Source organism: Amblyomma mixtum, chromosome 2 (assembly GCF_055824585.1).
Source record: "Amblyomma mixtum isolate Tamu chromosome 2, ASM5582458v1, whole genome shotgun sequence".
Taxonomy (NCBI): Eukaryota; Metazoa; Arthropoda; class Arachnida; order Ixodida; family Ixodidae; genus Amblyomma; species Amblyomma mixtum.
This window is the reverse complement of record NC_143013.1, coordinates 256,027,065-256,052,410: the sequence shown is the minus strand read 5'-3', so window position 1 is coordinate 256,052,410 and position 25,346 is coordinate 256,027,065. Positions and strand designations below refer to the sequence as shown.

At 48.3% G+C, this 25,346-nt stretch overlaps 1 protein-coding gene and 1 pseudogene across 1 annotated transcript; both read right to left on the bottom strand.

Moving 5' to 3' along the window:
• Positions 1-19,820, bottom strand: LOC149363617 (carbonic anhydrase 1-like; annotated as a pseudogene).
• Positions 19,821-22,882: 3,062 nt separating this feature from the next.
• LOC149363616 (uncharacterized) lies at positions 22,883-25,093 on the bottom strand. Its single transcript, XM_089568577.1, has one exon. It carries the CDS (start codon positions 25,091-25,093, stop codon positions 22,883-22,885), a length of 2,211 nt encoding a protein of 736 aa, XP_089424703.1.
• Between the last annotated feature and the right edge of the window lie 253 nt (positions 25,094-25,346).

The following is a 25,346-nucleotide window of genomic DNA, read 5'->3' as shown; positions in this document are numbered from 1 at the left end:
CTATGGGCATAAGGAACTCGGGTCACGATGACCCTAACTAATAATTACGAATGCCCGGGAAACTGCAGTAGCGGCGACTGCCGCCAGAACGGCAACACAGCTGGGTCCTGGGGCGGAGGTGGCTGCGTCGAGTGACAGGAAAGAGCGGAAGATGGTCCGCGTCGACTGGACATCGGCTCCGATTTGAATGGCCCGCACGTTGTCGGCTACCAGTCCGACGCAGGAAGCATCGCCGGCCAGGCTCCAACGCAGCTTGCGAAGTTCCTCGAGCTACAAACGATCGCAGAGAAAAGTAAGCATTAAAAGCTAACGTATTCCACCTGCGAACGCTATTAGAAATCTGTATTCATATTTAATGTAGCACATGGATAACAAAATTGCTGACTAACGAGAAGGCAAACGGACTCAGCTTTATCAGTTACAACTCAAACGACAGTGATTGCCAAACTTTTTTTACCATTTGCAGGGCGTTGCTTGCAACAACTTCCAGCAGCTTTAGCCAATGACATCAGAAAGATCCCCCCCCCTCCCACCCACCCAAACACACACACACACACACACACACACACACACACACACACACACACACACACACACACACACACACACACACACACACACACACACACACACACACACACACACAAATAAAAAAAACATGGCAGAGCGTGCATGTGCATGCCACGGTCCTTCTTGGAACTTTTCTGCCTGACACGTTCAAGACTTCGCATCATTTTCGCACCAAGTCCAACTGCGAAGGAAGTCTGCAGCGCGCGTCTTATTGTTCTAAGCCACGTGCACTAGAGCTGTCGGAACACAGCAGTTTCAGTCACCGTGGTTGAAATATTCCCCATTATAGGCCCGTGTATTGAGAAGTGATGGAGATCATGTAGTATGAGTTAGCTGCCACTTGCGACAGTCGGATGAACTGTTCAGCGCTTCTGAAGCCATGGTTAGGGTGAAGAAAGAGATGTTGCAGGGCGCCGTAGATAGCTAACAGCCATGCTAACAGCGAACCACGTAGACGGCGGCACAATCTGCTAACGTTCAGAACTGGTTGCAAGCCGGCCCCGGATTTCAGTGCAAAAGCGCTCATATACGCTCACCAACACCGACCAAGAATCTTGCAAACCGTCCCATCTTTCTTTCTTGTGCCGTTGCCGATAGAAACAGAGATGGCGCTTACTCGAGCTTACCCTAATTGCCCAGGCAGTAACTCGGGTAAGCTCGAGCAAGTTCGGAGGAGAGCCGCTCAAGCTGCAGCCAATGGGAGGAAGCTCGGTAAAGTCCGCTGAGGAGTGTCACGCCAGTTTCATGATAAGTTGCTCGGGAAGAGCGGATCGCACAATCCATATGGCTGACTGTGACCCGAACAGCCCCCTGCCAGTGCAGTGGAAAATGAAAGTTGGTTTTTGAGGAAAGGAAATTGCGCATGCAGTAACTGTCTCGCATATCTCGGCGGTCACCGGAACCGCGCCGTAAGGGAAGGGAGGAAGGTGGGAGTGATTGAAGAAAGAGGTGCCGTAGTGCAGGGCTCCGGAATAATTTCCACCACCTGGGGATCTTTAACGTGCACTGTTGGGCATTAACCCACTAAAGAGATCACGTCCTACCCTTAAGGCGGAGCTTAAGTGTCCCCTCCAATTGAAGAATAGGCATCTGCTTTCTCACGCCAACTCGGTTTAACTAAGTTAAACTCCTAGTTTCAATCGCCGCCGGTGTGATCGAAGAACTATGACGCGAAGCGCAACCGCTCCTGCACGCACCTGCTTCCGCCCGATGGGGACAGTCCTCTGGAAGACGACGTTGATGACTCGCTCGGTGCACGGGGGAAACGAGAGCGAACCCGGGTAGATGTAATACTCGACGGTGCTCCGCGGCACCAGCGATGCCATGAGGAACTCGGGTATCGTGTGCGTACCGTGCTGGGCGGACAGCTCTTGCAACGCGTACAGGAACGGAAGCAGGTCCTGGTTGTTGTCTTCCACTTCCTGCACGTCCGAAGAGCACGTCCCACGTTGGTATAGGGGGACAGTTAGAAGACAGGTAAGAGTAAACGCGTGTAAGGATACGCAAGTAAAGAATTAGCAAAGTCCTTGAAGGTCTCCGGTGATGGTTTGCAAACTGGGGCTTATGCAGCGAACTAGAATAGTATGAGTTGCAAAACTTCGCCCAGTCGCCATGTTGAAAAGAAAAGAAAAAAGCTCTACTACATTCATGCCCGGTCAACGTGTCCATCATGTCTTTTGCACATTAGAAAAATGCCTTCGGCCAGATGGTGAACTTGCGACACACACAGGCGATAACGACCGTTCATTTCAAGGAAAGCTCTCTACAATACCTATCAATGCAATGCTTATTAGCGCAAGACTCGAAGATCTGAAAGTTGTCGCGCCACCTGCGATTTTCAAATAAACCTATCTAAGAAGTCGGAGAGCTCTATAAGGCACCCTTGCTGATTCCTGTCGCAATTCATAGGCGGCAGGTTGTAAAGTTTGCTACCATCCGAAAAGGTCACCACGGTAGATGCCTGGTCTTTGGAGCACAGCCTTAAAACAGGCATGGGTGAATAGCGTTTTTAACGGAAACTATACAATAACGTTGTCATGGACGCCGTGCATAAGGACAAGAAGCGTGGACATGCAATTTTAATAATTAATATTCGTCCGACCATCTTAGCACCACTCTGTAAGCTGTGATGAAAGGTGTATTACCTTGAACTCTTGACGCCTGCGGCGACATGTTCGTGGCATCTTACACGAAATTTACTGCAGTTTTGGTGGCAATTTTTGCAACGTTCTCATTGTACCGAAAGTGTCACTGAAATTCGAAGGATGATCAGAAACAGCACGCCTATAAAGTTCGATTAATTTCAGATGTACTCGATGGCAAACACAACAATTAAGTAAAAACTAATCTAACAAAATAAAATAACTATCATAGTTTGTTTCCTGTTCCTCTTCTGTCAATCACGTTCATCGCTTTTCGATATACAGGCTTCTTCACTAAAGGTTGTAAGTAACAGTTAAAATAGGTCTTGTATAACTTAGAGGGGACGTTTTCTTCTGCACACCGTTGTGACTGGTGGCGGACACAGGAAAACATTTAATGCATGTCAGTTATCATAATGGTTAGGTAAACTTTAATAGTTTAAGTTTTAAAATGACCTGTTACTATGCGCCTCACAGTAATTAGAGATTTGCAGCTCTGCGCTATAGTAACAACGGTATCAGCTTCAAGATTTTTCGAAAATTCGATTCTCGTAGGCGCTGCATCGCAAGGAATCTAGCTCTGCGGCCGCGGATAGCCGAAACCGCCTAGCCGAAGCGTGTTCAGAGCCGCACCCTCGAGCCCACCCACGTATGACAGCCGGCGATGTGCAAATCACATGCTAGTCTTCGCGCTGGTCTTCTTATCTGGAAAAGGCGTTCCATGCAGAAGATCGGCCAAGTTTCGCACAGAAGCTAACGCTCGTTCCAAAGTGTGTCTGGGTAGAATGAAACGCCGTTTCCTTAATTCGGAAAAAAGAGAAGATTCGACCAGAGGAAAGTCACCATCCGTGGAAGCGCGGCAGGCGCGTGTGGCATTGATTGATCCCATCGTAAGGCCTCGAGCTGGATGACTCTATATTACCACCACTATCATTAGCTCAATGTCAAAAGCTCAATCCGCGACTATTCGGATTCCTGATAACGACCTCATTGATGACGAGCTCTTTTTTTTTCCTCTTTGTTCGCCCTTGTTTTCTTGTTTATTTTTGTTTGTTTTTTTTTTGGGGGGGGGGGAGGTGATGACTGCAAATCATTCCTATCTGTCCAGGGATATTGCCGACGCAGCTTTAGTGGCTGGCATAAAGTTTATCTGGATGGAGAGAAGAGGACGGGGTAATGGGGCGAGAGGTAATGAGGGTATACAAAGCGTTGCCGGCTAGCGGCTCAGCCTTTAACCCCCTTGACGGACACAAACAGAGCCTGCGCTGATACATCCTTTGTTGGCCTTCCAAGGGTCCGAAGAACTGCCTCCTGAACGCCCGTCACAACTGCATTTGGCGCCCACTTCGTTTTTTGTATACGTTTCTTTCTTTCATCCAAAAGCCCTTCACCCCGAGCGCTCAGGGTTCGTCTGTTCGAATAACACGAACGTGATAACGCGTTGCCGACACTATAAAATGAAGATGACCTCGTGGGAAAATAAGCGGATTTAGGCTAGGCTACGTACCACGGCGCCACAGAAGGAAGTGAGGATGGGTCAAGTACTGACGGCACGAAATTTCTACACAGGCTGAAGCTTGTAACCAGCGTGGGAGAAAACAGCAGTGTGGGAAAGTGGAAAGCATGGTGGCAAAAAGACCCCGCTGAAAAGTTTGAGTCTGTTCCCGACACCTCTTCTAAACAGCACTCGCACGTCTCTTATGCAGCCAAGTACACAATTTCCTGTACATGCATACAACTGCTTTAACAACGTTACAATGAGAAATGAAAAATCGCAAACCAGTGTCTGGTACAGGTGTGTAAGCATATTCTCACTGTGTTATTAAACAAAGAATCTACAGCTGGGAGATTCTTGCGGTGATTTGGTCCGAACTTCACACAAGCTTACTTAAAATAAATTCAGCGATTGCTTCAAAACTCGTTCAAGATACTTTTTCCATTTTTTCTAGAAGCATTTAAACGTTCTGTCAAAATTTTTCTGTGCAGCTGAGATATTTTATCTATATCTATCGGATTCAACTCTAAACTGTGGGCAATTCTCACCCGTCGGTAACTGTCATTGTGAGACAGGCAGGGCTTATCTGATGAAAGATGTCCTGATTTTGTTTATCATAATGTAAAGCGCTCTTATCACCTCACACTCATTAATGTCCCTTCGTTGGCGCTCAGAATCTTTACATTTCAGAGCACATATCTGCCCTTACATTTCAGAGCACATATCTGCCCTCTCACAGTCACTCATTGATGCACCTCGCTATACATTGGGCTTCCCACATGAAAACTGTGTCTTGCAGAGTCACACACAGTGTGTACAGTAGGGGAAAAAAGTCTGTGGACCACGTGTTTCTCAAACGAATTAGCCGGCGGTAGTAGGCATGATGATGAAAGAACGAACTTTTGAGTTCCACCTCCACAAGTGTGGTCTCCAGCCACCGGCTAATAATAGAGGTACCGGCTTGGTTTGATTAACACGTGCCGCTGCATGTCTAACTCTCCGACGCCATCCTCCGCACCTGTTCTACTCAACATACTCTCTCCACAGACTTACCAAACTCCTCAAACGAACACTGACAGATATGCTTTCTATGTATGTTTCTGCTGACCATCGCGATTGAGACGAATTCGTTTTACCTTATGTCACATTCGCCCATGGTTCTCCCCGCCATGAAACCTCAGGGTTTTCCCCTTTTAGTTTGGCTGGCGCCGTCACTTGTCTTTCGACTCATTATTACCACTCGCTATGGCTTTGACCACATAGTACGCACAGGACACCATTACATGAGCCGACATGGGGCGCAGAGTTACCCGCCCTCGTCAATCCTCATTCCAGATCAAGCAGAAGCCCATTTGCGACCGCCGACATCGGCACGTCCACTTCTCACTGGGGTCATTCGTCATCTTGTGGGGTTCCTCTCGCCGCGGTGAACTTTCTGAAAAGCTGCCGCCCCCTATACACCGGTCCTTATCGCATGCTCCGCCAGGTGGCCGACATGGCTTACGAAATTACTTCCGTCTCTTCTCTGACATCGTCCGGTCACCCTGTGACTGACGTTGTTCATGTGGTTCGGCTTAAACCATACCGCACACCTGATACGTAACACCAGCTGCTTTTTGCCGACGGGGGTTGCGTCTCGGCAGCAGGCTTGAAGAACGAAGATGATGAAGTCGTTGGTCGGGCTGGACGCTACTTGCCTTGGCTGTTCAGCTGCGCCTTTTCCAGTCGCTTAATCTTTATCTCAAATACATTACGTTGTGATATCAATATCCACGCTTCATTGCACAGCAGGAAATGGACTTGAGAGGGGAACAGGATGCGCACAACAGATAACTGATGGGGGTCTTTTGGGCAGTAGAGTGAAAGGAAACGCAGCCGGAGGCAACCGCAGTGTCAGGTGGCGATATGAGATTAGGAATCTTGTTAGGATAAGGCGGGCAGAGACAGGACCAGGAGGACACCAGTGAAAGGGGCTTTTGCCCAGCAGTGCAGGTAGCCTGTGTTTAATAGTGATGATGAAAAATGATAAAGACAGGGCTGGTGCTGCAACGTAATGCCTATAGCAACGAAAACAAGTCAGCAGCGATAGAAATGAAGGTCCACTCTGGAGGGAAGATGAACCGAGCTCGGTCGAAAGATTGCAAGACGCAGACGAGCACTCAGAAACCTCCCAAAGAAGTTATTCAGGGAATGGGTAAATGGCATGAGGAAGGGGAAGGGACTGACCGACAATGCATGGCGACTCCGTAAAGAGAACTCCCACGCAACTCGCCGTCCTCAAGGACGTCCTGAGTGAGTGATAAGTGCAGCGCGCTCTTCACAAAGGCGGCCACTTGTAAGTGATCTTACACGGGACATCGTCGAAGGCACCTACTCGCTAGCCCACGAAGCCCTTACCACCCAGTAAAGCGTGAATATTAAGGATAAAGCCTTTAATGCCTCATACTGTCGTTAGCAGCCGTGTCGGCAGCCGTGTCGGCAGCCGTGTCCGAGTTTCGGCGTCACTACTTTAAAAAGAAACTGTGTCGAACCAGGGAATCGAACCAGGGCTTTTGGCATTTGAAGTGGAGAGACTACCACTCCGCCACGAAGGCTCAGGATTTGAGCATGAATAAAGGCTCATCTAGTGAATGCGTGGGTTTAATAAATAAAATAAAAGGAATGAAAAAGTAAAAATAAGAAAAGGAACAAAAATAAAAAATTAAATATGAAGAATAACCAAATTTAAAAAATCGCACTGTTTTCTTTATTTTGTTATTCTTCATATTTCGTTCATATTTTCATATTTTGTTATTCTTCATATAGAGAGCCAAAGTGCCCCCTGAATTTTAATCTCAATGGCAAGCAGTAGGCGAAAGAGTTTTCGGTTGCAAAATACTATGGCAACGGAGTTAATTACCACAGAAAAATCACCGCTTAAAGCTTGGGAAAACACCATGGTCGACAATGAAGGTTCTCAGACAACATAATTACATCTCTGCCGCGTTCTCCTGCCTGTTGAGGGAATCCGGAGGATGCCCTCAACATATCTTCAATGGCGCTTCAACTGGAGCTGTTTTCCGGCCTGCTCAAATCCTCATGTAATCATCAAACTTGCCCCAGAGTAAATTTCTGGTCTGCCATCAGGACGTAGGATGACGATTTGGCGCAAAGAGTGCGTGCTATTATTTGCTTTATTATTGTCGGCAGCATTCACAACAGTTGCGAAACAGCTTTCTTTTCGATTCTGACAAAAATAAATTTCGCAGTTCGATCACCGCCTTTGTCACTTCCCACGATTGTGTTGTACAGCGATGTTTACAGATCTCCCTAAGCTCTCGGCCTTAATGGAAAAATCACTGAGACAAGTATGTCTGCTGTGGGCCAAAAACCTCACAGGTCAGCGGTTGATAGGATCTGGTTAAAAAGCAAATGTATTTTAAAATACATATTTTGAAGGAATATAACTTATTGGGCCGCTGCGGTGGCTCAGTGGCTATGGTGCTCGACTGCTGACCCGAAAGACGCGGGTTCGATCCCGGCCGCGGCGGTTGAATTTCTTTGGGGGAGAAATTCTAGAGGCCCGTGTACTGTGCGATGTCAGTGCACGTTAAAGAACCCCAGGTGGTCTAAATTTCCGGAGCCCTCCACTACGGCGTCTCTCATAGCCTTAGTCGCTTTGAGACGTTAAACCCCATAAACCAAACCAAACCATAACTTATTGGGTCAGTATTATATATTACCTTTATTATATCACCATTGTTCACAAATTTCTTTTAATCAAACCTGCAGTTTTATGCAATGAGAGGCGCGTGCGCGAGACAAAGCTGGCTTGATGTCAGCGCAATTTCACAATATTGTCCTGCGAGAGGACGTTTTGTAGGACATTCGAAATATTATCCTCGCGTCGTCCAACAGCACACAAATCGAGGACATCCTTTTCAATACATTTGGCCGTGATGCACCCAAAAGGCGCTGAAGACGTCCTGTTCGAGATGAGAACATTTGTACCATTTCAGGATGTCTTTAAGGACTTTTGGTGTTCGCTGGGACTCAACTCACCTCCAGAAGAATGACCAGAACAAGCAGACCATTGGCCTCCTGGAGACAGTCGTTATCACTCATTATTTCGGTGGTGTGAACAAGCTGCACCTGCGTGAGAAGGCGGCTGTCGCACCATTTCCACTGTGATATCTCGAATTATGTTGACGATGATTATTTGAATTCATAGGCGCCAGTATAGCTTGGCCAAAGATGACCATGGTTAATGTACTTCTGGTTCGCGAGAGGTAGCGGGGCTATTTTTCTAAGCATTGAATCCTATAAGAATGCCGAGCACAAAGCATAGGAATTCGCTTGCGGCCATTCAAATCTTTGGATACCTGGCTGCATTGAGGATCAAACCTAGTACATCTCACATACGAGGCGGATGATAAAATTAATATAGTTCATCGCTGCAGTAGGTTATATCTTTTCTCACTCTCTGGAAACATATCATTTAGATCCGAAAGCAATAAAAGAATCCCATCATGTCTCTTATGACTCAGACAGAATAGGGGTCAACGATGCCTGTATTTTTATTTTTTGCACTATTTCATGAGCTATTCACGAAACAATCGGCTCCTCTTTATGTGCGCTAGAGTCGGATACAACGTAATTCCAGCCACTGTAACGTAAGCCTGCAGTGAAGCTCCGCCCATATTCAGGACCGCCGCACAGGATTCCTCCACGACGAAAAAGTAGTCCGTCGTTGAAACTTTTCTTGTATACCTGAATAAGAAACTTATCACAAGAACAAAAATGATAAGCCCTACAGTTTTGATACCCGGCTTGTTTAAGATAGTCAAACATAAAATAGCTGACGTCGTTTACTGTTACAATTGCCCAGCGGAGTAATACAGGACGCCGCGGTCCGCGGCCCAGTGTTAGCAACTTCTGTTTTTTTTTTTAAGTTGTATCCTACTATAGAAACAACTTTTTAAGTGTATCAGCGTGCGCAGGAAATAACAGCTTATACCCAAGAAGTCTCGCCGACGGTCTGGGACAGCATCTGTGACAAGATATGAGCTATGGGTGTAACTCGCAGCTCTTCGTTTCGTTTGGGTTGGTTTATTGGGTTTAACGTCCCAAAGCGACTCAGGCTATGAGGGACGACGTAGTGAAGGGCTCCGGAAATTTCGACCACCTGGGGTTCTTCAACGTGCACTGACATCGCACAGTACACGGGCCTCTAGAATTTCGCCTCCATCAAAATTCAACCGCCGCGGCAGGAATCGAACCCTCGTCTTTCGGGTCAGCAGCCGAGCACCATAACCATTGAGCCACCGCGGCGGCTCGCAAGCTCTTCGTAACGCCAGGGCTTCGTAACGCCAGGGTCTTTTGACTCTCAATAAAATTTTGAACCAGACGACCCGACTAGAGTTCATGTAGATTTCGCACTGGATGCCGGCTTGGTTGCCAGCTTGAATGTCGTCTTGTTGGCTATAGACACTGGCGCACTGGCGTGTTCAGGAGACCCGGCTGGCCCGGCCAATGAAGGGTCACACCCGACGGACTCACCACTTCGTAAGCTGTGACCACGATGGCTGTTTCCGTGCGGTGGAGTTTTTGCAGTCTGGACCTAAAGCGCGAATCATCTACGTATGGGGCAGAGTACACATCTCAGACCTCTACGAGCCGCCGCGGTGGCTCAGCGGTTATGGTGCTCGGCTGCCGACCTGAAAAAAATGGCTGAGGCTTAACTTGGTTAAGCCTGGAGAATGCGAAGCATCATCGTGTCGCGTAATTTGGAGGCGCACAACCACAGCGACGGCGCGAGGTGGGCCCCCGTTTCTCCACTGTCGTGACGTCATCAAGTCACGTGGTGTGACGTCATGTATCACGTGATTTGGAGGCGCACAACCACAGCGACGGCGCGAGGTGGGCCCCCGTATCTCCACTGCCGTGACGTCATCGTGTCACGTGGTGTGGCATCATCGTGTCACGTGATTTGGAGGCGCACAACCACAGCGACGGCGCGAGGTGGGCCCCCGTTTCTCCACTGTCGTGACGTCATCGTGTCACGTGGTGTGACGTCATGTATCACGTGATTTGGAGGCGCACAACCACAGCGACGGCGCGAGGTGGGCCCCCGTTTCTCCACTGTCGTGACGTCATCGTGTCACGTGGTGTGACGTCATGTATCACGTGATTTGGAGGCGCACAACCACAGCGACGGCGCGAGGTGGGCCCCCGTTTCTCTACTGTCGTGACGTCATCGTGTCACGTGGTGTGACGTCATGTATCACGTGATTTGGAGGCGCATAACCACGGTGAAGGGCTGAAGTGGTAGCCAAAGTAGTATGCTTCGCATAAAAGCGGGTTCTGTAGTCGCGGCCGCGGTGGTCGCATTTCGATAAAGGCCAAACGCTAGAGGCCCGTGTACTGCGCGATGTCAGTGCACTTTAGAGAACCCCGGGTGGTCGATATTGTCCGGAGCCCTCCACTATGGCGTCCGTCTTAGCCTGAGTCGCTTAGGGACGTTAAAGCCCCATAAACCGTCCCGTTTCTACATCCACAGATGCAGACAAGTGGGTTACCCGGACACTGCTGCGATATGAAGCGTTACACTTGGGGTGCGCAGAGGGAAACTGCATAGTTATCGGCGTAGACAGCGTTGGAAGATTCACCCACGCACCTCCGCAGCGTACCGCTGATTCTCAACGACATGCTCAGAACCGGTTTCAGATTCCATGCCGAAGTGCACGGTGCCCACGAAGAAGCTGTACTGCACATTCAGGGGGCCGCCGAATACGCCCAGGTCCAAACCGAAAGGGTAGAAGAACACTGCGAAGGTGAGGTATATAAAAGAGTATGTTTAAAGAACAGATATATAATTAATATTAGTAACAATCAACCAGTGGACCACCGCAGTGGTCATTTTGCACAGTGCGGTATGTGTTGAGCATGCATGATGTTCGCCGTTTAATACATCTTTATCGCATTACTACTTTCTACAATAATTTGTTGCTATAATTTGTTTCTACTACAACACTGCGCTTTACATACGACTGATGAATCCACGAGATCACTGTACCTAGCATGCACCTCTCTTGAAGGTCTCGAACACACAGTTTGTGCCTGCAGCCATTTTACGGCCTCACTTATGATCTTCATGACTGCGCTATAATACTGCGTCACTTGCCTCAATTTGGGTGATGCTTCCGGCGAGCCGGGTTCGTATGATTTCTTTCAGGCACGAAGGTCTGTGCGTGTGCGAGTGTGTGTCTCCATGCGTGTGTGCGAGCGTGTCTGTTAGGAGGACAACGACCCGTTGTTCCAAGTGATAAGTAAGCCTTCTTCAAAAATATAAAAATTGCTGGTCCACCGGCGGTCGCAACATCTCAACTATAAGCATTGTTGCGTTTTCCCCCCCACTTCCACATCGACGCGAGTCTCCATTAGGACGTGCGATCAGTGCGGAGGACAGCGGGAGACGCAAGTTGTTGAGGAATGTCGCAAGTCGGCGCCCCGCGATGCTAGGGAGCTCGGTACGCCATGGCGGGTCTGAACGCAAAGTACCTGAGTGCCAGTCCTGCATCGAAGCGTGGCCGCACAGTTTCGACACCGGCGCACGCGTGTCTTCCTGTTTGTTTGGCAACAGGAGCCTTCAAGGAGGATGTTCCCACCAGGCTACGTGAGTGTGAGTGCGCTATTCGTCGTGGCTTTGTACGCAGGCTGGAGTCTCCGGATAGGCGGTCTCGTATTGTAGTATGGGTCACGCGTGGATGTGCAGGACGTGTAAACGTTCTATACTGTTCAAAGTAAGCGGTGCATATGCACTGTGGAACAAGCACTCCGCGTGTATTTTGTTTCACCACAATGGCCGTAAAGTAAGCGACAACATATAGAGCAATCTGAATCTGAGCTAGTTATTACATAGCTCAAAGGGAAGGTGGTGTCAACAAGTGGTAACGAACAAGAATACACGCTCGGGGAACTAGAAAGTTGCTGTAAAAAAATATGAATCTGAGCTATTTGGTTGATAGTGCTCATATAGAGCTCTTGCTCGTTCTTCGTTTTCAACGACGGTGACGATGACCGGAAATTTCTAGTACTCTGTGTTTATGGTCTCATATTCCATTTTAGCTGTGTAAAGTTTACTTTTAAATGCTAGAAGAGGCCCGGTGGACGTCTTTGCCCGTGCATATGTTCTATAGACAGTGTCTGGTTATCTCCTTTCTGCCGCTTTTCCTGCTGCTTAGTAATTATACGAGAGCACATTTCCGGAGACGAATTCAACGAGAGATAATGGCGTATTTAAATCTAGAAGTGTACGCTTCCTCGTGGCGGTCTCAGCTTGCCAATGACACATATGGAATATTTGGTTCGTATGAGTCCAATGAGTCCTTCCAATTTTCTATACAGCTTTACTGCGTTGAAGCTTACAGTGAATTTTTCTTCCACTTCTGTCTTGAGCCTATTCCAACGTGCCCGAAGCTTCGGGTGAAAAGCCAACGTCTTACAGGCAAATCTTAGGCCATCGGCGCCAGAACTAAAGTGTATTTCTACAACTGCAGACTACGTGGCGTTTATTTCTGCTCGTAAAACAGACAACATTTCATTGTTTACCTGCCCGCTTGCAACAAGGATATGTTGCACTCTTTCTAGTCGCTTGGAAAGGCGCGAGGAAATGCGATTTTGTCGAAGTGAGTTAACCCGACTTCCGACTCGAGTCGACTTAAGCAGGCATGGCAATGGGCCCGCACGAACGCTGAAGGCACTTGATCATCGTCGATTACCAAGACATGCCATAGACGTATACATGATTCGACGAAAAGCGGGACAAGTCGAAATTAACCGAACGTACCGGTGGTGCCGAACACCTCGACGTCGAGCTGCAGCCGTGAGTCGTAGTTGAAGAACTGTATGGGCTCGAAGTGCTTGTACTCGGACCGCGAGAACAGTATCGGGATGGGGGACTGCTGGGAGCCGTCGCACGAAGGGTACCGCTGCCGCCAGCTGCTGGAGTCTGCGTCGAGCACGTCACCGTATAGGCCACGTGAACGTACCGAAGACCTTCACATGCTCGACCGCCTCAGGTGGTATTGCCTTTTGGCCGCGTAAGTATTTGCTCAATCCACTGAATGATTCAGTGGAGTTATTGAGGCACATAATAATTTTAAGGTTTCAGAGACTGAATCAGTGACTGATGCAAAGACTTCACATGCCACATATATTAGAATAGTGCGCAAGGGGACAGGATCACAATACTGAGATCGATTCAGGAGCGCTTGAGCAACGCAGCAGGGGCCATGAAATTAAAGAAAAAAATTAGATCATTGATACTATAATTTTATAGCACTTAAGAAAAAAGGACGCGTTTTGGCAAACATATTATTATAAATGAAAATCACTGTATGCTAAAGTTAAAAGGTTCGTAATGATTTAACACATATTATAAATGTTGGAGAGCACGGCAGGTACTTATTTCGACGTGAGCGCAGTGTAAACTTAGTGTGTGATCAAAACCACTGCACTGATTGGCCTAGAGATTAACTAGCAATCGACCCCTCGATAAACATCTCTACCGGTCGATCGATCAATAATGTTTGTTTTTGGCGCAAGCACGCTTCACCGACGAATGGCCTTGACAGACGTATTCAGGGGCGGCACATCTGACAAACGGTAACGAAGGTGTTCTGAGGTACGCTCAGCGAGGGCAGAAACCTCGCATGAACTAAAAGGCAAATACCTGCTTTATTTTGCCCATCAGCAGTATTCGGTGCCGTTAATGTCCTCTTAGAGTTTTAAGCAAGAGGGTTCAGAAGAAAGAGAAGTTTATTCACAAGGCACGGTAGAGATATCGTCCTCAGTGATGATTCTTTGGCAGGTTGGACACAAAGAATCAGTATTCTCTCTTCTAAAAACTTCTGCTTTAAAAAAAAAAAGTTACCAATAAAACTCTCTTGTCAAAGCCACTTGTCAAACTTATTGCTTTTTACGGTCCACGAAAAAGACCTTACAAACTCACCGGCCCCGCCAAGAAAGGGAACCGTTGCCCCCCTCCACACTTGGCGTTAGAAACATGGGCACATTGTTCGGTTTGCACTAGATCGAGTAAGTGCAATAAATACGAACGCGGCGAGGAACTTCCAGACGGATATGAAATATGTTGGGGTTCCGGTCACCGAAAAGGTTAGTCGAGCCGAGTAGAGGAAATCTTTTGCAACGCTTCGAGAGCGTCTAGCCTTGTTCCTGCAAAAGCGATAGTGGCGCCCTTCACCGGTACGCTATCATTTCCTGCCAACGCGTTGCCCTACTAGGCAGCCGCTTGACCTTTGGACGACGCCAACTATACAGCGGCAGACGCGCCGGATGTACGAAAGCTCACGTAGTGTCGTGTGTTGCGCGAAAAAAAAAAAGATGTTATTTGACAAGAATGTACGACAGATCGTATATGCAGCGTGAAAAGCAAAATGTGGCCTCACTCAGCACTTCGGCGGTGTTGAATTTCAGGCAGGGCTTAAGCGTGTCGTAGCTCCAGTCGCGGCCCCTGCAATTCCTGTACGCTTCTGCGTAAAGAAAAAAAGAGAAGAGAAAGTTAAAAGAGGCCGCAGTAAGAAAACTGTGCAGACGCTTAAATAACCCTAAGGGAAAATGAAGTTGCATTAGACTTCACAGTTTTCGCAGCTTCTGTTATAACAAAGTCCAGCTTTCCTGAGCAAAAATGTTTGTACTGTTATGAAATTATTGGAGGTAAAGGTCCATTCTTCTGATGCGTAGAAAAATCTTTCTTGTAAAGTTTCTCCATCGTTCTCATCGAGTAGTTAAGACTGCCATTGAAAACCAATAGGGAACGTATTGACGATGGCAAAAGCGTTAAACGCAGAACATTGCAAGCCTGCCGAGGAGAGCACTGCGGATATAATGATTGCTATAGTGAAATCTTACAATGTTCGGAAAAACGGCGTTCACAAACTATTTTTCGTTGAAAAATGTTTTGTCGAGAATTTCTGGGTACGTTCAGTGTGCGTTTGCGCCAGTTTCTTTGCATTTATCTGTCTATCAACCGCCATATTCAGACTGCTAGCGTCAGTAGCAGGTATCCGTTATGCTGTGACGATGCGGATACTGGCATATATCAATACTTTTTCTGATTTTTAATTTCGATTCTCTATCAAGGCTGCCGTGGGAAACTAGGCTGCTCAAAATCCTATGGGCAGGTGGTTATGACGTCACAAGGTCACGTGACCTCTCTCGACCAGTCGCGGTGGCCCATCAAAGGAAGTCATGAAAACGTCACAATGTCACCTGACCTCCTTCTACCAATCAGCGTGTTTCGTCTCGGAGACCAGCGGGGTTTTGGTGTGAGAACAATTATAATGATATCGCATTAAAATTGCCGCACTTTTAATCGTGGCAAGGAAGTGAAAGCGACAGCTGCCACAAGAACTTTCACTTCCAAAGCCCCGGGCCACAATTCTCACGTGATCAATAACGGTATATTACTGGGAACTCCCAGATCCCTGGGAGTCCGTGGCGACGTAGATATTCCAGGTCAAAAAGCTGTGCCTCAAGTTCCCGATCTTCATTAACATCCTGGCGTCAGTATACAGTGAAGCAATGGCCAGCAGAATAATCGCAAGGCTAATACCACCAGTAGCTCACAACAACCTCAACTCAAGCCAGCTTGGCAGTCATGCCTGGGCTAGTAACTAGATGGCGCTACTTCTCCAACAAGGCTAGGGTGCCTCGATGCCAGCGCCGCCGTACAGGGTGGAGACAACATCGCGGGCGCCGCCATATTGAATCACACGGGATCAGCTGCGCTAGCGTGTGTAACGGCGCCACTCTTACTTTCGGCGGGCGTGAGAGTGCTTTTGACTGGAATTGTCTTTTTCATCAACATCGCACTGCGTATCTTTTCACTCATAATAGCCATTTTAACATCCGAGGGTCGAAGACGTAATTGCATGACTTAATTTTACAGCCCCGGGTGGTCGAAGTTGAACATTTACTGTTCTGTCTGTTGGTCTGAAAAACGCGCTAATATTTTAAAAATCTGTTGCCCGGCAGGTGCTGCTGCACCATGCGGATAGAATAAATTGATGCCTCTGTTTTTTCCGTGATATTTTTGATTTTAATTCCCACGTTCTGTTAACGCCCGCGTGTCGTCAGCCGCTCGAGCGCTGCGGGTGGCTTCGCTATCGTCGTGCGGGCTGTTTCCGCTTCTTCTGCTCGCAAAAACTGGTGCCTGTTTGCTTTCTAATGTTTCAAAGGGTAACTGCGAGTTGCTCGCCCGTTTATTGCTCACAAGGGCGCAATTACATCTGCTTATGGGGCGGGCGCTGGTATATACAAATGATGTCGCCGTACACCGACGTTGCCACTGCTCCTGCGTTTTCTTTCTCGAGGCCAAAGAAAACGAATCGCCCCTCGTTGGCGATAGGATAAAGGATTATTGCAAGTTTCTCACTCGTTTCATTTCTATGAGGGGCGCACAACCGCCGAATGTTCTTGCGTGCGCACGCATGCACACTTCGCTTGCGCCCTGGACATACGCACCGGTTGCTCTCCTGCGATTCCTCAGTTTGTGAAACACAATTCTACATACATTTTTCATATTTATTTTATTCAAGCCAATCGGTATTCATTAATAAACCATGCATGTAAACCTGCTCAAAAAATATTGGATTTTAGTCATTAAAAAAACTGCAGTAATTCTGAAAATTTTAAATTCGAAATCGAATTAATCGACTTTGAAAAGTCACGCTTTTCGAAAAAAATCGACCATAGAGGGTTTTGTTAAAAAAAAACAACGCGGTTTTTAACGTTGGCTATCCGTGTATTTCCTATTCTGTCTACAAAATTGTGTGCTGATGGGTTAGGCTGTTCGAAAAATAACTCCTACCTAAAAGTTGATCTTTATTATTGAGGAAGACAAATATGTAACATAGCCTTTCAGCCTACCCTCTTACAGAGTGTACAGAGAACAAAACAAAAGATAATGCAAATTAATCATTTAATGCCAGCTGTAATTGCAGGTCATGAAAAAAACACGAACTACAATATAAGCAAGCAAGACATTGGGACAGAAAAGTGAGGCATGTACCGTGGGGTGTAACCTTAAAGGAAAACATAAAAGGAAAGCATGAAAAAAGGTTCAAACCACGAAATAAGTCAACAAGATTTAGGGGAAAAATGTTGTTGTGCACAGTGTGGTGCAACCTTCGCCGCAAACATGAAAACAAAGTGTGAAAAAAAAAAAGATGAAAACCCCGAAATAGCAGAACGAGACAGAGTGGCAAAAAGGACAGTGAGGTGTAACATTTCAAGCAATGTACTATAGGGTTTATCCTTCTTTACTTGAGCTTCCCATTTTTTCCTTTGCTCGGGGTCCCGGGGGAAGCGAAAACAGCGTAGACCTTTACGCGTTGACCTGGCGCACATTGGCACACAACAACCCGTCATGCTGCCTCGGTGGGCTTGAGAAACTCCTCAGTCATGCGGTGGAGCACTGTCAAACAAATAAAGCCACCAGCGATCGTCCGCAGCCACTGGACCTCGAAAAACGGAAGCTCAGCTGCTTGCACCAAGCCAGCCCGACCGACCGTTGTGATTCAAAATGGCGCCGCAGGGAGGGAGAGGCGGCGTTGGAGCGGTCAAAGGATGGCACCACCCTGAACGGCGGCGCTGGCATCGAGGCACCCTAAACAAGGCGGCGCCGATGAGAAAATTGTGCATATTTTTTGCGCCAGTTTTTAAAAAACCTCGGCAACTGTATCAACTTGAGCGCAAGACATCTCCGTTTGCTTGGGCTGGCCATATGGACATAGTCTTTTATTTTGTTGCGAAAGCAACACTACGCTAGTCGCCGAGCCATTTCGTGCAGCTCTGGAAAGGCCAAGCTGCGCATGCGCGAGGAGCGGGGGACGTCACACGGCGCACAGCTGGCGCGCCGGGGCCGCCACCGCGCACTCTCCATCGCCTCGCCGACAGTCTCCAGCTCCCTCTCTCTCCCTCTTTGATGCGCAGTAGCGATTGCGCATCACCTTCTGCGTGGTTTGTGGTTATATAAAATTGGCGAACCAACTCTCTCAGTTTTACTATTTTTTACTTTTTATGGCAAGGGTTCAAGGCTGCCGCCGCACGCTCCCTCCGCAGTTTTTTTTTGTTCCTTCATGCAGGTTTGTAGGCATGAGCCAGAACAGAAGGCGCTGCGGAAAGCGTTGTGCAGACGACGCGACGCCAAGGCTACGCCCAACCTTCTCCCGTCAGTCAGAACGATGCACCAATGGAGTGCATTCAGCGAAAGTAACCCCCCATGATGTCAACGGGGTTCAGAGTAGTGGGCCGGGCCCGTTTTTGTTGAAGGAAAGAACGAGCGGCCTTTGATTTGAATTTTCGCAGCTTTTCGGGGTGCGCATGGCTCTAGTATTTTGCAGAGGTTATCTTCCATGCCTCATCTATGCAGTGGGCTTGTTTTTAAAAAAATTCCGGACCCTGGGCAGTGGCCCTTTAAGCTTTAAGCATGCTTTTATGCTTTAAGCTAATGCAGCTCACGCAGCAATATGTGGCTACACGCAGGTGTTGCTTTCGCAATCCTTCAGGATTAACCATGCTAAACCACAGCCAATTTTTTTTTTTTCTGCGCGGGCATTTGAAACTGCGCACAGATCGAGTAAACGAAGACAAAATCGCGGGAGATATTCGAAGTGGTCAGTAAGTGTACAGTAACACGTCGTGAAAATTGATGTGAGAGTAATTTTTCTTTCCGTCTGTTTATTCAGAAGCAGGTGGCCTGTAAATCTCTTCGCGTAGAAAACGCATAACCCAATCTACGCGTTGAGTTTGAACCTAAGCAGTTCTCGTACTTTAACTACTAAGGTGCAGTGAAGAGGAATCTGAACTCGTCTTTTTGCCGCGGGAACTCAATCTGCATGTTCCGAGCATTCTTAGAAACTTCGACTTATTGCCCTGTGTGGCTGATTTTCCTAATTAAATCGGATTAACGTCCGGCTCCCGCCTTTTTTTTTGTTAATTCTCCCCGAACGGTGGGCGGAGTCGACCAACGCATGGAGTGCCTTTCAGCCAGCTCCGTGGAGGCTTTGTTTTCGCTTTATTTTGTTTTCTAGGTTTCCGTGAATAAATAGATTCATTCGCAGATAACGTAGCCGCAAAACAAGCCCGCAGAAATAAAAATACGCGCGGACTATTTGCTTTCGCGTATTACTACGTATTGCTCCGCCGATGGCAGAGTGGCAAGCCTCCACGGAGCTGGTTGAAAGGCACTCCACGCGTTGGTCGACTCCGCCCACCATACGGGGTAAATTAAAAAAAAAAGGGGGGAGCCGTACGTTAATACGATTTAATTAGGGAAATCGGCCAGACAGGGCAATAAGTCGACGTTTGTAAGAATGCTCGGAACGTGTAGATTGAGTTCCCGCGGCAGAAAGACAAGTTCAGATTCCTCTTCACTGCACCTTTAACTACCAATAAGTTCTTGAGTTAAACCGCGGTTCATAACTGTGCGTCAAGTGCTCAGACACACTTCACAAGATAAGCCTGCACTCACGTATGAACCTCTCGTGACTGAGCCAGTGGTGGGCGGCCGCCTCCCCCGCGCGCTGTGAGTGGTTGACCACAGATGACATCGGCAGAGCTGTAATAATCAAAAGAGATTGCCGACAATATTCGCTGAGAACGCTCCACAGCTGCTATGTGTCACCTCTATCGAGAACTGAAACTGACGTCACATCTATTCCGACATTCCTGTTGAATGAAGACCCCCTATATCCTTGATGGCAATGTCTGCCCCAACTCAATTTCGGGGACGAAGTGAGGTTTACGCATGTCTACGAATCAGTCACAACGTGGTGTACGACTCCACGCTGAAAAGGTCATTAGACTGTCGGGAAGACAGGCGTCGTGAGAAGACTTCAACCCTAACCTATAAGTGATGCTACAGTCTGGGCTGCCAGCAGAAACAGACATATCGAAGTCACAACGGAAGCAAGATCGAGGTAAATCAACCAGATGCCTGTCTCGAACAAGTGGGCTCGTCAAACGAGAATAGCTGCTACCACTTGCAGACACCACTTCAAACTAAACACTTTAGGTAGCAAGCGCGTGGTTGTTGCCCAGGGGACGAGGACGGCAAAGGCACTCGCACAGAAAGCCGTCATCATCGTGGATCGAATCAGAGTGTTTCTTTAGAGGGAAAGACCGAGGCGGACGTTGCATCGCGGTCCGCTCTGTTCTCAACGCCCGCTTCCGAACATCGAAAAACTGAGGTAGAAACACTGTCGTCGGTGAAATAATACTTACAAAATTGCCTGCGAGCTGCGCACTCGCTCCATTCGGTAATGAGGTGAAAGAAGGCGCACATCTGCGATTTGGCCGCGAAAAAAAAATTAACTCATATGACCGGTCAGCATTCCTTGAACACAGCAACTAGTGTTATCATCGGATTTCAAGCGTGGATGAGGCAACGTCACTCGGCTCACCCACGTGTGCGGCACCCGTCGAATGAACATGCTGGACGTTTATGTCGCTTGCGATGCCACTCTGGTGGTGCGGATACGTCATCTCCCACAAGAAGAAAGAAGCCAAAGTACAGCAAACGCTCAGAAAAGGATGAAGGCAGGATGTAAGGTGCAGGATGTAAGGTTTATTAATTAAATTTTTAACAATTCATACATATTTTCTAATTTCAAACATTCACTATTTTACTTCGCTTTATTCCCGCTTTTTTTTCCCCCTTGGCATTCACCACCCTACCTTGGCCAATCACCCGCGTGGGTATGTGCCATTTTTATATATGGTGAAGAAGAAGAAGGTGCACCGACGCGTTTTTTCTTATTCTATCTTGACCTCTTGTCCCTTCTTTTTCTTCATTTCTGTTGTTTCGTTGGCCAGCCGTAGGTTACGATTGAGAATATATAAAAAAAATATTACACAAGTTTTCTAGAACCGAATCTCACAGACAAAAAAGAAGCTTTAGGCTATTTCTGTCTTCCTTCACCATTACAATGACGCTGTTTATCATCGTATAATCCCTCTGTCTTCTCTTTCTGGAGGAACAGCGGGGGTGGGAAGCAGACGCCATCCCAATGGTCACTGAAACTCTCTTGGACGCCCTGCGGACATCCTGAACGTCCGTAGGACGTAGCGGGGACTTTCAATGCCCATTTGGGATAACGTTGTCACGGTCGAGAAAAGGGCGCCAACGATAAAAAAAATTGAGTCTCCTACTCCTTGCAGAAGAGAGCGTAAGGAGAAGCAAGGCAGGGAGGAAAGAAAGAACGAGGGGGGGGGGGGGGAGTGGAAAGAGATAGGCAGTGAGGCATTGGGCTACGCGAAAAAACAGGCGTCACGCCCTCCCAGCTGAGTTTGTAGGCCCTCCAGGACATGGCCATAACCTCGCAGAATTGTTAAAGCAGAAGATCGTGATGGAGAAAAAAATATATACATGAGTTACAGTCGGGCAATGTGCTACTCTTCCTTGAAACTATTTATTTAATCAGGGCGTATGCACGTGAATTACTAAGAAGGCGTTGCAGATTGTTCGTGCCATAATGAGTGGACAGCATGCAATGGATTTTACAAGCAATGTGTGACATTATAGCTCAGTTTATAAGATAATGAGATATGGAATCAGAACCACGCCCACAAGGGCATTTATTGTTAGGCCGGAGCCCAAAACGATGAAAATCAATAGGGAAACGACCGCGGCCTGTTATGAACTGAACCATGGGTTTCGGGGAAGGGAAGAAGATAGAATGCGAGTGACATCAGAGACCCAGAGGTAAAGTTCAATGCTACGGAATGTCACTGCGCTAACCATCTCCTGTGGACAGAAGCTGGAAAGGCGGTCCGGACACAATGGCGAGAAAACTGAGAGCGACGTGAAAGTCCGAGGTGTGCTGCTGAGGCCGTTGCAATCTCCGCAAGTACATTACCAATAAAACCCCGGTGACCCGGGATGTGAAGCCTAATCATATAGAGTTCTGCAGTTTCCAGTTAAAGATGTTTGATTTTGGCAGTGCTCAGGCAAGATATCTGAAGGATATAATGCGGCATAGTAGCAGTAATATATACAGATGTTCATGATGGTGCTATTTATCCGGTGCATGTCATCACCCGACGTGCTAAAAAGCGAGAAGGGTGTTTTAAAGGCCTCCATATATATAAAAAAATGAACCGATCTTCCCGTCTTCGGTTATCCTTTTGGAAAATGTTAGCAACTCATTAAGATGTGCAGGATTAGATGAGAAGGAATTTAGTCGCAGAGGCTGGATTTCAACCGTTTAACAAATTTACTAAGTGGCGCATGGCTTTTTACGTCACTTTTTATTTCTACACGAAAACTGGGAAACAGGTAAAGCACAGCGCAGAATGCGGTTTTATTGACCGGCAACACGTCTCAAACCAGTTACGCAAAAGCTGTTATTTGTTCATATCTATAAATGCAGAGCTATAAGAGTAATGTGCCAAAGGTAGCAAGCAAAAAAAGAAAAATTTATTCAGTTTATTACAAAGCGACAAATCACAATTACACTACAATCAACAAAGAGCAAGCAATAACATGACATCTCCGTAAGGCGTTGCTGTACATTTATATACATAAGCACGTGAGTTTTTACACAAAGTCCTCAATTAACTTGAAAAGCTATACTATATAATTACTAGTGTAGTGAAAAACTAGGCCTAATTCTTAACACGTAATTTCGGCGCCTACCACGTCCCCAACACGCAAATACCGCCGCAAGATCCGCCAGCAGTCGTAGGGAATTGTGTCCAGGCAAGGACTGCCATCAGCGCTTTCCTGGCAAACAACCCTCTCCCTGACCACACCGGTGACGCTCATGAAAAAGTCCAAGTCGTTCAGGTCGGCGAGCCTGCTGTTGATCGCCTCCTTAGCTTCTTTTTCGTTCACTGAAGCCACTTCCTGGACCTTGCTGACGAGCATGTGGTTCGACCCCAGCAGCTCGAGAGCCTCTGCTCCGCTTTTTTCCACCGCGCTGCCGGTAACGCACTGAGCGGCGCGGACCAGGAGAGTGCAGTTACGCGCTACTACTTCCTGGATCAAGTTCCAGTCTTCGGCGGAGGCTCTCAGCCGATAAGAATTCACCGAAAGGATTGTGCAATTTCCCTCAATGCGCTTGGCAAGCGCCGAAAAGAACGCTGGCGAGGGATGGATGCTGGTCAAGTGGTAGGTGAGCGCCCTAATTCTCTTGCTTGAGCAGACGATGTCAGCGAGGATCCGCGCGGTTGGCCTACTCTCGCACCAGCGCTCCACATTGAGCGTCGTGATGCTGGTGTTATTCGAGAGTGCCTCGAGCAAGACTAGTGCCTCGTTGCGGAGCGCCGAGAAGCTCATCGTAACATCGCTCAGCAGCTGAGTCTTCCGCAGGTAATGAGCGAGTAAATGGGCTGACTCGGCGTCAATATCACCTTCTGCTTCCACCGACAGGGATGTCAAAGTGTTTAACGTCGGCAGCTGCGCTAAACATCTATGAATTTCACCAGTGCGTGCTGTCTCGTCAACCACCACGCGAATGTCTCCAATACGCAACCCCTTTGAGGCACTCTCCAGGCTCAACTCGTCCATATGAAGTGTGTCGATCTTCACCCTGCTGCCGGTGCCGGTCTCGCAGATAAGGCGGAACAGCTCGCGCAAGCAACATTTGCTGGGCTTATGGATGTTCACCTCTGCCATAAAATCACTCGCCGCCAGCGCCTCGAAGAACGCCCTCTGGTCCTCCTTGAGAAATCCAGTCAAAGACAACGTAAGCTTCCGCAGTGATGACGCCTCGCGCAGCATGTGCACAAAGGGCTGGATGCGCCAGTGAATGCCCTTGTACGAGTCGTCTCCCGTCCTCGGCACACTCGTCAGGTACGTGAATAAGTGCATGCACGATTGAAGTGTCAGCCGCTGCACTGTCCTGCTGCAGGAAAGAGACATTGCCAATGCCCAGGCCTCACTAGTGGTGATGCGAAAATGGGATAGTTCTAAGCTGACCAGCGCCGTCAAGCCTTTCGTTGCTGCTGCAATCGCAGCCACACCCAAGGTATGCTTCCGGCGTGATCCGACCAGGCGCAGCGACTGGAGTGAGATGTTTTCTTCGAGTGCCTGCGAGAAAAGGTTGCTTTCGTCCGCTCTCAGGCAGCTCAGGTCAATGCTGAGCTCGGTGATGGTTGCATTCGTTGCAAGCGCTTGCGCGATGTCCGACATGCCCGGCGACTTGCCGACAAATCTCTCAACCGCAAGCCGACCCAACTTGCCGTTTCTCGCTACAACATAGCCGAGAAGGGCCATGTTATCGGAATATTCGTCTACGTGCAGGGTGTGATAGACGAACTCTTCGAGGTGGTGCAGGTTGCGCATCGCAGCCAGCAGCCGCTCGTGCTCACTGGAGTCTGGATGTTCTACGCACAAGTTGAGACTCTTCAGGCGACGGGACTCGCGCAGGCCGTCGCAGAGAAGGTCAAAGTACTCTGGATACTGGAACATGCCCCATTCATCCACTCGAAGGGCGGTCACGCAGGAGTGTGAGATGAGCAGCCAGTGCAAGAGAAGGATGGCGCGCTGGAGGCGGCATGCGCGGTCCCACATGTCACCGGGCAGGGGACAACAGAGGACCTCCAGCTCGCCAGGGGCGTCCCGTTCCCTCAGCTGAACGTTGATCGCGGCCAGGACACGGTTCCATTGTTTGAGCTGGCGAGGCAGCTCACAGGCGTGACGGCTGCCTCGAGCGCATGGCGCTCTGATGTCGGCTCCGCTGCTCCGCAGTATCGTCTTGGTCTCTTGCAGCCGGGCGTATGCTTCGTTCGCCGAGCTGAACAGCACCGGGCCGCGGAGCTTCGGGCACAGCTGGTTCACGAATTTCGCGTGCATCCACAGACCCAAGTCCTTTGGAGCCATAGCCTGCAGCATGGAAACGTTTGTGTTGGCATGAAACTTCCTGAAACTCAATGCTTTACCTTTTTTTTTCGTTTTTATTGCGGTAGCTTTAGAAGCACCACAGGGCACAAATGCGTCGTCGGTCATAAAATTCGCCCCTTGGCTGTAGGAAAGTGATGTCCCAGACCGGCGCATTCACATTGGGTACAGGGAGATGGCGTCACTAGACCCTATAGTATTCCCATTTGCCTTACAGGTAGGGATGTCGTCAGGC